Here is a 16323-nt window from a genome sequence, read left to right as displayed (position 1 = left end):
GAGGTTTGGGATACTATTCAAACCTTTTCGTGGTTCCAAAGAAGGAGGGAACTTTCCGTCCGATTTGGACCTGAAGTGCTTAAACAAGTTTTTAAATGTCCCCTCGTTCAAGAGGGAGACAATAGGTCCATTCTTCCCCTCATTCGAGAAGGGCAGTTCATGACCACGATAGATTTGAAGGATGCTTCCTTCAAGTACCAATCCTCAAGGACCAGTTCCTAAGGTTTGCGTTCCTGGACCAGCACTTCCAGTTTATTGATCTTCTGTTTGGTCTAGCTGGTATAGTGGTGAGCATAGCTGCCTTTTAAGTAGTTGACTCGGGTTTGATTCCTGGCCAACGCAGAATTCTCCAAGAAGTTTTTCGGAGAGTGGACCATTTGGAATCTCTCCTCTGTCTTCTTCGATCCTATGGATGGAAGATAAATCTAGAGAGAGAGTTCTCTTGTATCAAGTACCAGGGTAGAATTCTCCGGTACTATATGTCAGAGTGCCAGGAATCAGACTGAGACGAGAAGTGCAAAAATAATCACACCTTTATTAATAACAAAAAATAATAAAAAGTCCACAAGTCAAATAACAAGCCAGGAGTCCAAACCAGAGCTGGTAGTCAGACGAGCCGAGTCAGGAGCCAAAGCGAATAGTCAGACGAGCCGGAATCAGGAACAAGCCAGGGATCAGGAACCAGGAAGGACGACAGCCAGGTAATAAACAGGAATGCTCACAAACAGGTCTGAGACAAGGCAAAGCATACTGAACAGAGGCCCTTTAAATAATAAGTGATGACGTCACAATTCTGAGACTGCATCCTGTCTCACACAGATGATGCACACCAGTCTGTCCATAAAAGGAAGTGCAGGAAATGAGCAGGATCCCCCACAATGTACCATAGTCAGCAAGAGAGGTGAGTAAAATGGCTGCCAGCAGCACATGGCAAACAAAACAGGGAAAAAACCGTGACACTATAATAGTCTCCATAGACATGAGAATATAATATAATAATAGACCAGAGACGTTGCAAGCTAGCTTCAACATGTCTTGCCCTCCAGACCTCCTTAAGGCCATCTGTTGCTCGGTGCATGGAGGTGATGGTCTCATGGTGTCCAGCATGAACATCATTTCCTTCGCCAGGTTTCACCTCAGACTGTTGCAACTGCGCATGCTGAAGCAGTGGAACAGCGATCATTCGGATCAACAGATTTCTCTGGACAACCGATAGAGAGAATAGCTCTCTTGGTGTTTTTGTCTGGATCACTTGTCCCATTGGATGTCCGTCTCAAGTCCATCCTGGGTGATGTGACTACGGTTGCGAGTCTGTCAGGATGGGGAGCTGTTTGGGGTGCCAGGAAGGCACAGGGCCTATGGACTCAGGAGGAAAAGCTCCTTCCCGATCGCATTATGGATCTTCGGGCAATATACAATGCTCTGAAGGCTTGGCCTCTGCTGGGTTTGTCCCAGTTTATTAGATTCCAATCAGACAAAATATATCCTCTGTGGATTACATCAACCATCAGGGGGGACTAGAAGCTCCCTAGCTATGAGGAAAATATCTCGGATTCTGGAGTGGGCGGAGACCCACATTTGTTTGCTGTTAGCAAGCCACATTCCTTGTGTGGACAACTGGGAAGCGGATTTCCTCAGCAGACAATTCTTTAATCCGGGGGATTGGTCTCTATCCCGAGTGTTTGCGGAGATATGTAAGAGGAAGATCTTATCACGTCTCATTACCAAGTTAGCCAGATATGGGTCGAGGTACAGGGATCCTCAGGCGGAGCTAACAGAAGCATTGGCGGTGCCTTGGAGGTTCAATCTAATTTATTTTTCACGGCCGTTCCCATTACTTCCTAGTGTAGTGGCTTGAATCAAGCAGGCGTCAGTGATACTGATTGCTCCACTTTGGCCGCGAAGGATATAGTTTGCGGATTAGTGGGGATGTCCTTATCTCCTCCGTGGAAGTTACCTTGCTGCAGGGATCTGCTGACCAAGGTCTCTTGTTCATCTATGTCTAGATTGAACGCTTAGTCCTAGCCAAGTGAAAGTTTTCTGAGAGTGTTATTTTTTACTCTCATTCAAGCTCGTAGCTGGTTGCTCGTCGCATCTATCATAAGGTGTGGCGGACCTACTTATTCTGTTCTCCAGGATGATCTGGAGAAGGGCTTTCCTGCAAATTCTACGAACCAAATTAGGTTTTCTTCCTAAGGTCGTGTCAATCACAACATCAATCAAGAGACACTGGTTCCTTTCAGTGTAATCTTGATGTGGTTTGAGTCCTATCTTCAGGCCACGTAGGAATTTAGACAAAATTCTTTCTCTGTTTGTTCTCTTTCCAGGAAGTATTGGGGTCAGAGGGCCTCTTCGATTTCCTTATCTTTTTGGCTACGGAGTGTCCTCCGTTTCGCATTGAGACAGCGGGACATAAACCTTCTCTGAGGATTACGGCTTATTCAACTAGAGCTGTGGCCTCTTCTTGGGCCTTTAAGAACGAGGCTTCTATGGAGCAGATTTGTAAGGCGGCCACTTGGTCCTCTTTACATTCTTTTGCAACATTTTACACATTTGATGTTTTTGCTTCGGCGGAAGCAGCTTTTGGGAGAAAGGTTCTGCAGGCTGTGGTGCCCTCAGTATAAGGTCCCTCTCCTTTTACCCTCCTGTTTTTTTTTCATTCAGTGTCCTCTAGAGCTTGGGTATTTGTTCCCACAAGTAATGAATGAAGCAGTGGACTCTCCTCCTATTAAGATGGAAAACATAAATTATGCTTACCTGATATTTTCATTTCCATCTGTAGGAGGAAAGTCCACTGCTCCTGCCTGTTTCTCCGGGGGGCGGACCTAAATTTAATATTATTCGTCTGGCACCATTTATACCCTGATTTTCTCCTACTGTTCCTTGTTCCCTTGGCAGAATGACTGGGGGATGAGGAGAGTAGGAGAGGTATTTAAGCTTTGGCTGGGGTGTCTTTGCTTCCTCCTGGTGGCCATGTTCATAATTCCCACAGATGTAAATTAAATTATCAGGTAAGCATAATTTGTTTTATATATATATCTATATCTATTTCCTTTATATCTCCTGCAGTGAAGGTTCTCTCCCCCCCCCATGGCTCTCTTAAACTCCTCCCTCTTCCTATTTGCGGCCATCTTAGGTACCCACTCTTTGCAATAAAATTGGGCTGTTTTTTTTGTGTTTTTTTTAATAATCCAATTTTTTCCGTAGTGTAGCTGCCACCCCGTTAATACCCTACCCCCCCCTCTTCATCCTTCCCACTCACAGATTGCTTTCCGTAGCGGTCCCACCCTCTCACCTTGTACATCCTTGGTCGTTAAAGGGATACTGAACGCAATTTTTTTTCTTTCATAATTCAGATATCATGCAATTTTAAGCAATTTTTCTTTATTCTTTTGGTATCTTTGTTTGAAAAAGCAGGAATGTAAGCTTATGAGCTAGCCCATCCTTGACTAAAAACAGCCACCAAACAGCAACCGCTATCCAGGGTTCTGAACCAAAAATCGGCCGGCTCGTAAGCTTACATTGCTGTTTTTTTAATTAAAGATACAAAGAGATCGAAGAAAATATGATAATAGGAGTAAACTAGAAAGTTGCTTAAAATTGCATGCTCTATTTGAATCATGAAAGAATTTATTTTTTTTGGGTTCAGTATCCCTTTATCATGCAAAAGTTTCCGTAGTGCAATTCATATTCACTTGGGTGCACACTTTGAGCGACTGGAGAGAACCAGAGCACTGGCATTTATATTCCCTGTCCATTGCTGATGGCCATAGTTCCCTACTCATAAGGATGTACGAGTAACTAGCCTTTTGCAGCGGTGGAGAGGAGAAATGCTGCTTATGGCTTTGCTTGGCATGGTGTCAACAGTCATAGAATCTGTTCTAACCATTGAGGAAGTACTGTTAGGATAGCGCTGTAAGCAAACAGGTTAAAGGCAGGAAAGGTTTTAGGATGGGATGTCACTGGCAGTTGATTACAGGTTATTGTAAAATATAAAAGCCAAGAAAGATGACCTCATTATCAAGAGCCATGCTATATCCAGGGATCGGTATATGAATCATTAAAGTTTATCTTTTGTCTCTCATGTCGGTTTAATTTTTCTTTCTTCAAAAGTCAAAAGATTAGTATTTAATGTGAATTATACACAGTATAACCTCAATAGGGGCAAAGCTAACATTGATTTGAACATTGATTTTTTTTTTTTTAACATACAGTTGCCATATTATATAAAAAAATATATATATATTATGCCATGTTTTTTTATTTTTTTTCTCACCTTTTGTTTAGGTTTTATCGTCTCACAGCCCTGTATCTGGGAACAGCAAGATGAGTGTAGAGATACTTTGCTTGGATGAACAGTTGAGTATATTCTCATGTCCATGCACCTTTTGCAATTATTCATGAACTGCTTGCTGCCATTATATAGATAACATCAGTGTTTGCTTATCTTGCTAGCTTGTGTTCTTAAAGGGCTATGATACCCAAATGTTGAAACACTTGAAAGTGATGCAGCATATCTGTAAAAATATGACTAGAAAATATCACCTGAACATCTCTATGTAAAAAAGAAAGATATTTTACCTCAAAATGTCCTAAGTATTTAAACCCCATTGCAAAGGACTTTAAGCAGCAAATCAGTTTGTCTGTCCCGGGACAGGCAAGGGAGTGTGCTTCGTGCACACTCATGTTATTTCCCTATTCAGTTTAAGGAAGTTTGCTATGAAATCTCATGAGATTACAGTAAAAAGAGTTCATGACCTCAGCACTGCTGATGCTGATTGGCTGCAGTTCACTTCATTTCTTCTTTCATGTAATTGGCAAGGGTCCATGAGCTAGTGACATATGGGATATACAATCCTACCAGGAGTGGCAAAGTTTCCCAAATCTCAAAATGCCTATAAATACACCCCTCACCACACCCACAATTCAGTTTTACAAACGTTGCCTCCTATGGAGGTGGTGAAGTAAGTTTGTGCTAAGATTTCTACGTTGATATGCGCTTCTCAGCATTGTTGAAGCCCGATTCCTCTCAGAGTACAGCGAATGTCAGAGGGACGTGACGGGAGTATCACTTATTGAATACGATGATTTCCCTAACGGGGTTCTATTTCATGGGTTCTCTGTTATCGGTCGTAGAGATTAATCTCCTACCTCCCTTTTCAGATCGACGATATACTCTCAATTTACCATTACCTCTACTGATAACTGTTTCTGTACTGGTTTGGCTATCTGCTATATGTGGATGGGTGTCTTTTAGTAAGTATGTTTTTTATTACTTAAGACACCTCAGCTATGGTTTGGCACTTCATGCATTTATATAAAGTTCTAAATATATGTATTGTACTTATATTTGCCATGAGTCAGGTTCATGTATTTCCTTCTGCAGACTGTCAGTTTCATATTTGGGTAATATAAACATCTTTTTTATAGAAACATTTTTCTTACCTGGGGTTTAGTCTTTTTTCAATTGACTACTTCTTGCAAATTGCGGGTGGCATTAGGCCCGCGGGTGCGTCAAATGCTAAACTTTATTGCGTCATTTTTGGCGCGAAAATATTTTTGGCGCGGAAAAATAAGTCTGACGAGACCTTTCACACGGTTGCGTCATTAGTGACGCGAGTGTGTCATTTCCGGTTATTTTTGGCGCCAAAAAAGTTTACATTACGTTGTGCGTCATACTTGGCGCCAAAGTTTTTCATTATTTCAATACCCCATTGATGTTTGCCTCTTGATATTTTTCTCTATCAGAGGCCTATGCTATTTGCTTTTTTTACCATTCCTGAAACTGTCATATAAGGAAATAGATAATTTTGCTTTTTATGTTGTTTTTTTCTCTTACATTTTGCAAGATGTCTTTATCTGATCCTGCCTCAGAAGTTTCTGCTGGAACATTGCTGCCTGACATCAGTCCTACCAAAGCTAAGTGCATTTGTTGTAAAATTGTTGAAATTATTTTGCTGAATGTCATTTGTAATAGTTGTCTTGATAAACTTTTACATGCAGTTAGTCTATCCATCAGTAATAGTACATTGCCAGTTGCAGTTCCTTCAACTTTAATGTGCATGATATACCTGTACATTTTAATGAATTTGTTTCTGATTCTATTTTGAAGGTTTTGTCTGCATTTCCACCTTCTAATAAATGTAAAGGTCTTTTAAAACTTCTCATTTAGTTGATGAAATTTCAAATGACCAACAACATAATTTATCCTCTTCTGATGAGCATCTATCTGATACAGAGGATCCTTTAGATAGGAAGATTGAATCTTATCTAAGGAAGGCCTATTTATATTCAGGTCATTTTCTCAGACCTGCAATTTCTTTGGTTGATGTTGCGGCTGCATCAACCTTCTGGTTGGAGAATTTAGCGCAACAGGAATTGGATTCTGACTTATCTAGCATTATTCGCCTATTGCAATATGCTAATCATTTTATTGTGATGCAATTTTTGATATTATCAAAATTGATGTTAGATCCATGTCTTTAGCTATTTTAGCTAGAAGAGCTTTGTGGCTTAAATCTTGGAATGCTGATATGACATCTAGATTACTATCTCTTTCTTTCCAAGGTAATAATTTATTTGATTCTCAGTTGGATTCTATTATTTCAACTGTCACTGGGGGAAGGGAGTTTTTCTGCCCCAGGATTAAAAACCTAAGGGTAAATCTAAGGCTTCTAACCATTTTCGTTCCTTTCGTCAGAATAAGGAACAAAAACTCAATCTTCCCCCCAAGGAGTCTGCTTCCAATTTGAAGCCTTCCTCAAGTTGGAATAAACCCAAGCCCTTTAGGAAACCAAAGTCAGCCCCTAAGTCCGCATGAAGGTGCGGCCCTCATTCCAGCTCAGCTGGTAGGGGGCAGATTAAGGTTTTTCAAAGATTTTTGGATAAAATCTGTCCAAAATCAATGGATTCAGAGCATTGTCTCTCAAGGGTATCGAATAGGATTTAGAGTAAGACCTCCTGTGAGAAGATTTTTTCTCTCACGTATTCCAGTAAATCCAGTAAAAGCTCATGCTTTCCTGAAGTGTGTTTCAGACCTGGCGTCTTCAGGGGTAATCATGCCAGTTCCTCTTCAGGAACAAGGTTTGGGATTTTATTCAAATCTATTCATTGTACCAAAGAAGGAGAATTCATTCAGACCAGTTCTGGATCTGAAAAAATTTGAATCGTTATGTAAAAGTACCAACTTTTAAGATGGTGACTATAAGGACTATTCTGCCTATTGTTCAGCAAGGACATTATATGTCCACAATAGACTTGCAGGATGCATACCTTCATATTCCGATTCATCCAGAACATTATCAGTTTATGAGATTCTCTTTTCTAAACAAGCATTACCAATTTGTTGCTCTTCCATTTGGCCTAGCAACAGCTCCAAGAATCTTTTCAAAGGTTCTGGGTGCCCTACTCTCTGTAATCAGAGAACTGGGTATTGCAGTGTTTCCTTATTTGGATGATATCTTGGTACTAGCTCAGTCTTTGCGTACTGCAGAATCTCACATGAAACAACTAGTGTTGTTTCTTTGGAAACATGGTTGGAGGATCAATTTACCTAAAGTTTATTGATTCCTCAGACAAGGGTCACCTTTTTAGGCTTCCAGATAGATTCAGTGTCCATGACTCTGTCTCTAACAGACAAGAGACGTTAAAAATTGGTTGCAGCATGCCGGCACCTTCAGTCTCAGTCATTCCCTTCAGTGGCTATGTGCATGGAAGTTTTTAGGTCTCATGACTGCAGCATCGGACGCGATCCCCTTTTTGCTCATTTTCACATGAGACCTCTACAGCTTTGTATGCTGAATCAATGTACGACACTCTCTGACATGGTGGATAGATCACCATCGTTTAGTTCAAGGGGCTTCTTTTGTTCGGCCAACCTGGACTGTGATCACAACAGATGCAAGTCTTTCAGGTTGGGGAGCTGTTTGGGGATCTCTGACAGCACAAGGGGCTTGGAAATCTCAAGAGGCAAGATTACCAATAAATATTTTAGAACTCCTTGCAATTCTCAGAGCTTTTCAGTTTTGGCCTCTGCTAAAGAGAGAACTGTTAATTTGTTTTCAGACAGACAATATCACAACAGTGGCATATGTCAATCTTCAGGGTGGGACCCACAGTCCCCAAGCTATGAAAAAAGTATCTCGGATACTTGTTTGGGCGGAATCCAGCTCTTGTCTAATCTCTGCGGTGCTTATCCCAGGTGTAGACAATTGGGAGGCGGATTATCTCAGCCGCCAGACTTTACATCCAGAGGAGTGGTCTCTCCATCCAGATGTGTTTTCTTAGATTGTTAAGTTGTGGGGTCTTCCAGAGATAGATCTCATGGCCTCTCATCTAAACAAGAAACTTCCCAGATACCTGTCCAGGTCCAGGGATGTTCAGGCGGAAGCAGGGGATGCGCTGACACTTCCTTGGCGTTATCATCCTGCTTACATTTTCCCGCCTCTAGTTCTCCTTCCAAGAGTGATCTCCAAAATCATCATGGAACAATCATTTGGATCTGGTTTGGATGTCCAGTTGCCGCTTTGGCCACTTCCGTTCGACCAGACCTACTATCTCAAGGTCCGTTTTTCCATCAGGATCTCAAATCATTAAATTTGAAGGTATGGAAATTGAACGCTTAGTACTAAGTCATAGAGGTTTCTCTGACTCGGTGATTAATACTATGTTACAAGCTCGTAAATCTGTCTCTAGAAAGATTTATTATAGAGTTTGGAAGACTTACATTTCATGGTGGTGTTCTCATAAATTCTCCTGGCATTCTTTTAGAATTCCTAGAATTTTACAGTTTCTTCAGGACGGTTTGGATAAGGGTTTGTCTGCAAGTTCCTTGAAAGGACAAATCTCCGCTCTTTCTGTTTTATTTCACAGAAAGATTGCTATACTTCCTGATATACACTGTTTTGTACAGGCTTTAGTTCTTATTAAGCCTGTTATTTAATCAATTTCTCCTCCTTGGAGTCTTAATTTGGTTCTGACGGATTTACAGGTTCTTCCATTTGAACCTATGCATTTTTTTGGACATTAAACTACTTTCTTGGAAAGTGTTGTTCCTTTTGGCCATCTCTTCTGCTAGAATAGTTTCTGAGTTATCTGCTCTTTCTTGTGAGTCTCCTTTTCTGATTTTTTTTCATCAGGATAAGGCAGTTTTGCGGACTTCTTTTTAATTTTTACCTAAGGTTGTGAATTCTAACAAGATTAATAGAGAAATTGTTGTCCCTTCCTTGTGTCCTAATCCTAAGAATTCTTACATTCTTTGGATGTGGTAAGAGCTTTGAAATATTATGTGGAAGCTACTAAAGATTTCAGGAAGACTTCCAGTCTATTTGTTTCATTTTCTGGTCCTAGGAAAAGTCAGAAGGCTAATGCTATTTCCTTGGCTTCTTGGTTGAAACTTTTGATTCATCAAGTTTATTTTGAGTTTGGTCAAGCCCCGCCTCAGAGAATTACAGCTCATTCTACTAGATCAGTCTCCACTTCGTGGGCTTTTAAGAATGAAGCTTCAGTTGTTCAGATTTGCAAAGCGGCAACTTGGTCCTCTTTGCATCCATTTACTAAATTCTACCGTTTGATGTATTTGCTTCTTCGGAAGCAGTTTTTGGTAGAAAAGTTCTTCAGGCAGCTGTTTCAGTTTGATTCTTCTGATTTTGATTTAAGTTTTTTTCTTTCAAATTAAATAAACTTATATTTTCGGGTTGTGGATTAATTTTTTCAGCAGATTATGGCTGTTTTTATTTTATTCCCTCCCTCTCTAGTGACTCTTGAGTGGAGATCCACATCTTGGGTATTGATATCCCATTTGTCACTAGCTCATGGACTCTTGCCAATTACATGAAAGAAAACATAATTTATGTAAGAACTTACCTGATAAATTAATTTCTTTCATATTGGCAAGAGTCCATGAGGCCCACCCTTTTTTATGGTGGTTATGTTTATTTGTATAAAGCACAATTATTTCCAAATTTCCTTTGTTGATGCTTTCTACTCCTTTATCACCCCACTGCTTGGCTATTCGTTAAACTGAATTGTGGGTGTGGTGAGGGGTGTATATATTTTTTTTTTTTTAATTTACCTGCAGCTGGGCAGCAGCTGAACTATAACTTTTTACACAGAACTTACTCTGGTGAGCTGAGGAAATTGTGAGGTAAAATTACTTTTTTTTTTTTTTTTTACATAGAGATGCTCAGATGATATTTTCCTGTCAGCTTTTTAGTGCTTTAGCATATGAGTAATATGTAGCTTGGTATTTTTACAGGATACATGTGAAGCACAAAGACACAAAGCCCTTGGAGAAAACTGAAGTAGAAAACATTGCTGCTGAATTAGGTATTTTTGTTATTCTTTGTTTAGGGTTGTTATTTTAAGGGGACAAGACTATTTGATTTTTTTTTTATTGTTTAAAAAGATAGCACCTTTTTAATACCCATCCCCATCTTTGCACAACCAACATTGTAATATGTAAATGAAAGACTTTACATAAGAAACTCATTTCTGTAATAGTTTTCACAAGGCAACTTTCCTCCTGAGTGTTGATTTGATCGAATTTTTTTTTGGTTATGTAATAATATATCTTATTTGAAATTTCTGTTAGTTTCAATTACCTATCAGCATTAAAACGTATGGAAATTCCAAAACTAAATATTAAAGAATATTTTATTTCTGTGTGTAATTTTGGAATTAGTGTGTACTGACCTCATCACTTGTATAAATAGCTGCAAATCGCCTAATATAGAGGTTTGCTTCAAAATTGCGTAAAAATATAGCAGCTGTAAACCTTCATTTACAGGCAACCTCTTCTTCTTTCTTTTTTTTCTTTTCTTTTAGCGTGTTGCACCTTTCTTACTTTATAATGTCTTAGAGAAAAATAATTCTGAACTTTTTAGATTTCAGGCACTAAGGTCTAATTTCTTATAAAATTCTGAGTACGATGTAATAAATCTCTTTCTTTCTTTCTCTTTCTCTTTTTCTCTTTCTCTTTCTCTCTCTTTCTCTCTTTCTCTCTTTCTCTTTTTCTCTCTCTCTTTCTCTCTCTTTCTCTCTCTTTCTCTCTCTTTCTCTCTTTCTCTCTCTTTCTCTCTTTCTCTCTTTCTCTCTCTTTCTCTCTTTCTCTCTCTTTCTCTCTTTCTCTCTTTCTCTCTTTCTCTTTCTCTCTTTCTCTCTTTCTCTCTTTCTCTCTTTCTCTCTCTCTTTCTCTCTCTCTTTCTCTCTCTCTTTCTCTCTCTCTTTCTCTCTTTCTCTCTCTCTTTCTCTCTTTCTCTCTCTCTTTCTCTCTTTCTCTCTCTCTTTCTCTCTTTCTCTCTCTCTCTCTCTCTTTCTCTCTCTCTCTCTCTCTTTCTCTCTCTCTCTCTTCTCTCTTCTCTCTTTCTCTTTCTCTCTCTCTTCTCTCTCTCTCTCTCTCTCTGCTCCTCCTCTCTCTCTCTTTTTTCTCTCTCTCTCTCCCTCTTTCTCTCTCTTTTCTCTCTCATCTTCTCTCTCTCTTCTCTCTCGCTTTCTCTCTCTTTCTCTCTCTTCTCTCTCCTTTCTCTCTCTTTCTCTCTTCATCTCTCTTTCTCTCTCTTTCTCTCTCTTTCTCTCTCTTTCTCTCTCTTTCTCTCTCTTTCTCTCTCTTTCTCTCTCTTTCTCTCTCTTTCTCTCTCTTTCTCTCTCTTTCCTAATATGCAAGAAAGTTACAGAAAGTAAAAAATGTTTTGTTTATAATCTGAAATAGTGTTAACAGTTTATTATGATTGCCTAATAAAAACAAATTTGCAAGCAATTTTATGTACAATGACCATGCCTGCAACCAAACAATCTTGATATTAATTATTTGTGTCCCTTTGACGCCGGGGCAGTAATATTTATACCCTTTCTTCGGGTTGTTGCCATCATTAAGAGTGGTCACTAAACACAAACAATCCTCTTAACCTTGACTTTAAGCATAACAAACTCATTTTTTAGCATTTTGTTCTCTCTCCATATTTCTACTGATTTTAATTTGAAAGCTTTTTATATAAGTTTACTAATAGAATAAAGCAATGAAATGAAAATATTTTTAATAAGAAATTAAGAATAACAGATTTCTTTCATTTGGTATATAGAAAATATGTTTAAAACATAACAATGAGAGAGAGATTATTAGGTGACAATTATGATCAGATCTATATTCTTGCATTTTATACCTTTTTATAAGATGTCACATTTAACTAGTCTGTTTTCCAGAAATCTATTTCCCTTTATCATTGTATACTGAAATTTTTAATCTGTTATTAGAAACCTCTAATATGTGTCTGTCTCATAGCTACCAGGACTAAGAGCTCTGATACCCCAATATGGGAGCTGACCTATCGTAAAGCTCTTAGAATTGCTTTAGACATCTTGAATAAAAATTCCTCAGAAGATACCGGTATTACAAACTCTAAAGGGTTATGTGACCAGAGGACGAATGAAAGGTTTGCACCATCCACTAAAGCTGGTGAATCAATGGCTACAAAAGAAGTTAAACAGAGAAATACGCCACGAAAGTCCTCTAGTTGCACCAGTAGACAAACAAAAGTCAAGGAGAAGAATGGAACATGTGACAACAGTTGCAACAAACAGGAGAAGGGCTTGCTTACAGCAAACTCAAGAACTATGTCAGCTGGACAAAACTCGGTTAAAATTGAACCTGTGCCACCAACTAACTACTTGCATAATAAGTCTGCGAAAGTAAATAAGCAAATAGGGAGAAAGCGTACACGAGATTCAAGCAGCGATTCTGAGAATGAAATGTCAAAGAATAAAGAAATTGTGAAAGGCAGCAAAGGGCAGCAAAAATCCTCCAAAGGCGCTGCTACTCAAAAGAAAACACAAGAGAAAAATGAAACAAGTGGTCCAAAAACAGTCAAACAGGAGGTCCAAACTAGCACCAATATAAGAATGTCACCAGAGAGTCCCAAGCCAACTAAGAGGGAAGATGTTTCACCAAAGTCCTTATGTACTGAAAACATCAAGGTACAGAGATCAGAAAAGCAGCAGACCTGTAGTAAACGTAAACTGAGCTTAACTGGAGACCCAAAAGAACATAATGAATCCAAAGCTTTACTCTCTTCCAATTTTCAATCCGACATCCCAACTGATAGCCAGTCAGACACGGGGAAGTTGCCAGATTTGTCTGTTGAGAACTGTTCAGCAGTGGAGGAATTTTCTAACAGTAAAAAAGAGACCATTCTACCACCACACAAGCTTTCTGAAGATTGTGCAGAAAAACCGCAAGAAGAAAGACCATTATTACACAGAGCTCGACTGCCAAGGCCAAAAAAGACCCGAAAGGCTATTAAAGAGGCCACTTTACTGCAGCATGAGTCTTCAGAGACTGATACAGAAAGAGCTGTCACCCATCCCATAAGCAAATTCCTACATCATCCCATGCCAGACTTTGAGGAGGAGAGAGGTAATTCTCTGCATTCCAGGGGTTGGTAGGATTTTTATAGTGTATGTATGCGTGTATATATTTTGGATTTTTTTTTTTTATGTTACAAATTATAAGATCATTGTAGTTTAACAGTTGGGGAGCAACATTGTTAGTCAGGAAATGTAAAAAAAAATTATTTAAAGTATGAGTTTTTTTTAATGGATGAAAAATAAAAATCTGTGTAACCAACCTCTCCTTAAATGTAAAAAATATGTTTTAGGGCATTGCATAGCTCTTTTGGGCTTTTTTCCCTAAAGGTTAAACCATCTCCTTTTTTTTTTCTCTTTAGCTTTTTGTTGCAGGGTATTATTGGTTTGAAGGTATAACAATCTGCCATTAAAAAGCCCATCTGAATATGCATGAAATAAAGGGACATTAAAAAACACTAAAAAAAAATCTCTGTCTAATTATTGGTGGTGCCATTTTGGAACCTAGGTTACACTGCAGTTATATGAAGGAAAGTTGCTGCACATGTCAAAACACATAAACTCTGGAATGCAGTGAAAGCCAGATTTCATCATGGTAGCACCTGAGACTAGAGGGAGGAGGATAACCTACGCATTATGCTTAATTTTTTTTTACAGTATATAGTGTTTAATTTCCCTTGAAGTTACTTTGCCTATTTGTGCATGTACAGTAGAAGATAACGATATATCCTTGATTTGCTTGTCTAATTTTTATTATTCTTTATTTATAAAGCGCCAACAGATTCTGCAGCGCTGTCCTTGGGTACGAAGATATAAGTACGGTGAAACAATACAATTATAAGACAACATTTTTCCGACAAATATAGGGGGAATTGAGGGCCCTATTTTCATGGGAACTTACAATCTGGATGGGAAACAGGAGGTGGGGACTGCAAAGTTGAGAATGTTAGTGAGGAGTTAGATGAGGGCAACTGTTCGTTAAGTGAAATTCATTTGTTAGTGAGTTGGGTGATAAGCTTCCCTGAATAAAAAGGTCTTTAGGGAGTGTTTAAAGGAGGACAGGTTAGGGGAAAGTCTGACAGCTCTAGGAAGTGCGTTCCAGAGGGTTAGTGTCCCACGGGAGAAGTCCTTTAGTCTAGCATGGGAGGAGGTGATGGTAGTGGAGGCAAGGAGCATGTCATTGTTAGATCTTAGGGGGCGGGCTGGAGTATATTTGTTGATGAGGGAGGACAGGTAGGGTGGGGCAGCATTGGTGAGGTCAGGGTGAGAATTTTTAATTTAACTGCTGTGAATGGGGAGCCAGTGAAAGGACTCAGAGGTGCAACGGATACAGAGCGTCGGGAGAGGTGGATTAGCCTGGCAGAAGCATTTAGGATGGATTGAAGGGGGGTGAGGTGGGAGAGAGGGAGGCCAGTTAGTAGGTTATTACAGTAGTCAAGTCGGGAAATTTTTACCAGGGAGTGGATTAACTGTTTAGTAGTTTCAGCACTCAGAACTGGACGCATTTTGGAGATCTTGCGTAGGTGGTTGCGGCAGGATGAAGAGAACAATTGGATGTGGGGAGTGAAGGACAGATTTGAGTCAAGTGTGACCCCAAGGCAGCGGACTTGGGGAGATAGTGGTGCCGCCAACAGTGATAGAAAAATTAGAAACTGGAGTAGAGTTAGAGTGGGGATTAGAAATAGTTCGGTCTTGGACATGTTTATTTTTAGGTGGTAAGAGGCCGTTCAGGACTAAATGCCAGATAAGCAGCCGCTTATATGAGAATACACAGGAGAGAGTGCAGGGGTGGATAGGTAGATCTGAGTATCATCAACATAGAGGTGATAGTTGAGGCAATGAAGAGGAGGAGTCACCAGCAAAAAAAAAAAAAGATCTGTTCGAGAGATAAGAGGAGGCAAAGACACCCCAGCCAAAGGCTTAAATACCTCCCCCACTTCCCTCATGCCCCAGTCATTCTTTGCCTTTCGTCACAGGAGGTTGGCAGAGAAGTGTTAGAAGTTTTCAGAGTAGTTCCTTAGGAAGGGTATCTATCCTTCGATATGGGACTGGAGTTTTAAGTAGTCTTGTCAGCCTCTCAGTGAGAGCATTGATGAAAATTCGGGTATGAAGATACAGGGAGAGTCTTTCTGCGAAACCATCCTGACTCGTATTAACAGCTCCTAAGCAATCAGCGTTGACTAGTTTCGCTGCCTGCTTTTATTCACTCAAGTCCATGTCAGAAGCTATGCTACAGTCTGTCACACTTGAAGGACCGTGTTTTCTGTTCCATGGCAGGGATTCCGATAAGATTGTTTTATTTTTTATACACATGTTAACAATAAAAGACAGGGTCACAGTGGGACTCCTTTTATCTGTATGGAATCAAGGGTTAATATCCCCTGAGGGGGATTATTGAACATTGGGGTTGTTTAATCATGTTTGTTATGTGATTTTGACTGTTTGTGTGTAAGACATTTGGGCTCATAGACTGATATGTAACATACAGATTATTTATTTTTATTATAATTGAGAGCTGCACAGTTTTATCAAGATGGCACGCTTTTTCCTTAGGAGGGGCGGTCCTGCATGACGCACTGGGAGACCGGGAATGGTCACGTGTTTTTCAAATTTCCTATTCCTGACCGAGTGTCTGCAGAAAGGAGCGATTTTCTCTATTGTTCTGGGTAATAGCAGGTGATTAGGGCCCCAGCCATTGGGGGTATAAGGTGCCAGTTGTTTTTTTCTATAATTAGATGAATTATGGAGAATTCTGATAATTTAGAGGGGGATCCCTCTAATACTGAATTTGATACCTGTAAATTGTGAGGGGGCTCGGGTAGTCCAGTCCTCTCAATTATGTTCTGTATGCCGCAACAGGGTGTTCTCATTTATCAATGTTGAGATGTTCGAGATCACTGAACCGTCCGTCTCTGAAGATTCCTCCTCCCTAGAATCTTCTGTTCCTACACATGCAGTTTCCCCAGG

The 16323-nt window shown here is 39.7% G+C and overlaps 1 protein-coding gene across 6 annotated transcripts in view; it reads left to right on the top strand.

Moving 5' to 3' along the window:
- Positions 1-16323, top strand: part of PWWP3A (PWWP domain containing 3A, DNA repair factor) — a 331791-nt gene that overhangs the window by 86653 nt on the left and 228815 nt on the right. For all 6 annotated transcript variants that reach the window (XM_053702791.1, XM_053702788.1, XM_053702787.1 and 3 more), the window contains 3 exons: positions 4288-4358; positions 10256-10326; positions 12278-13408. In XM_053702791.1, the coding sequence (XP_053558766.1) occupies positions 4288-4358; positions 10256-10326; positions 12278-13408 (1273 nt within the window). The remainder of the gene's footprint in view (positions 1-4287; positions 4359-10255; positions 10327-12277; positions 13409-16323) is intronic.

This window comes from Bombina bombina, chromosome 2 (genome assembly GCF_027579735.1).
Source record: "Bombina bombina isolate aBomBom1 chromosome 2, aBomBom1.pri, whole genome shotgun sequence".
NCBI classification, from domain to species: Eukaryota; Metazoa; Chordata; class Amphibia; order Anura; family Bombinatoridae; genus Bombina; species Bombina bombina.
The sequence above is the reverse complement of the archived record's forward strand: the minus strand, read 5'-3'. Positions and strand labels throughout refer to the sequence as shown.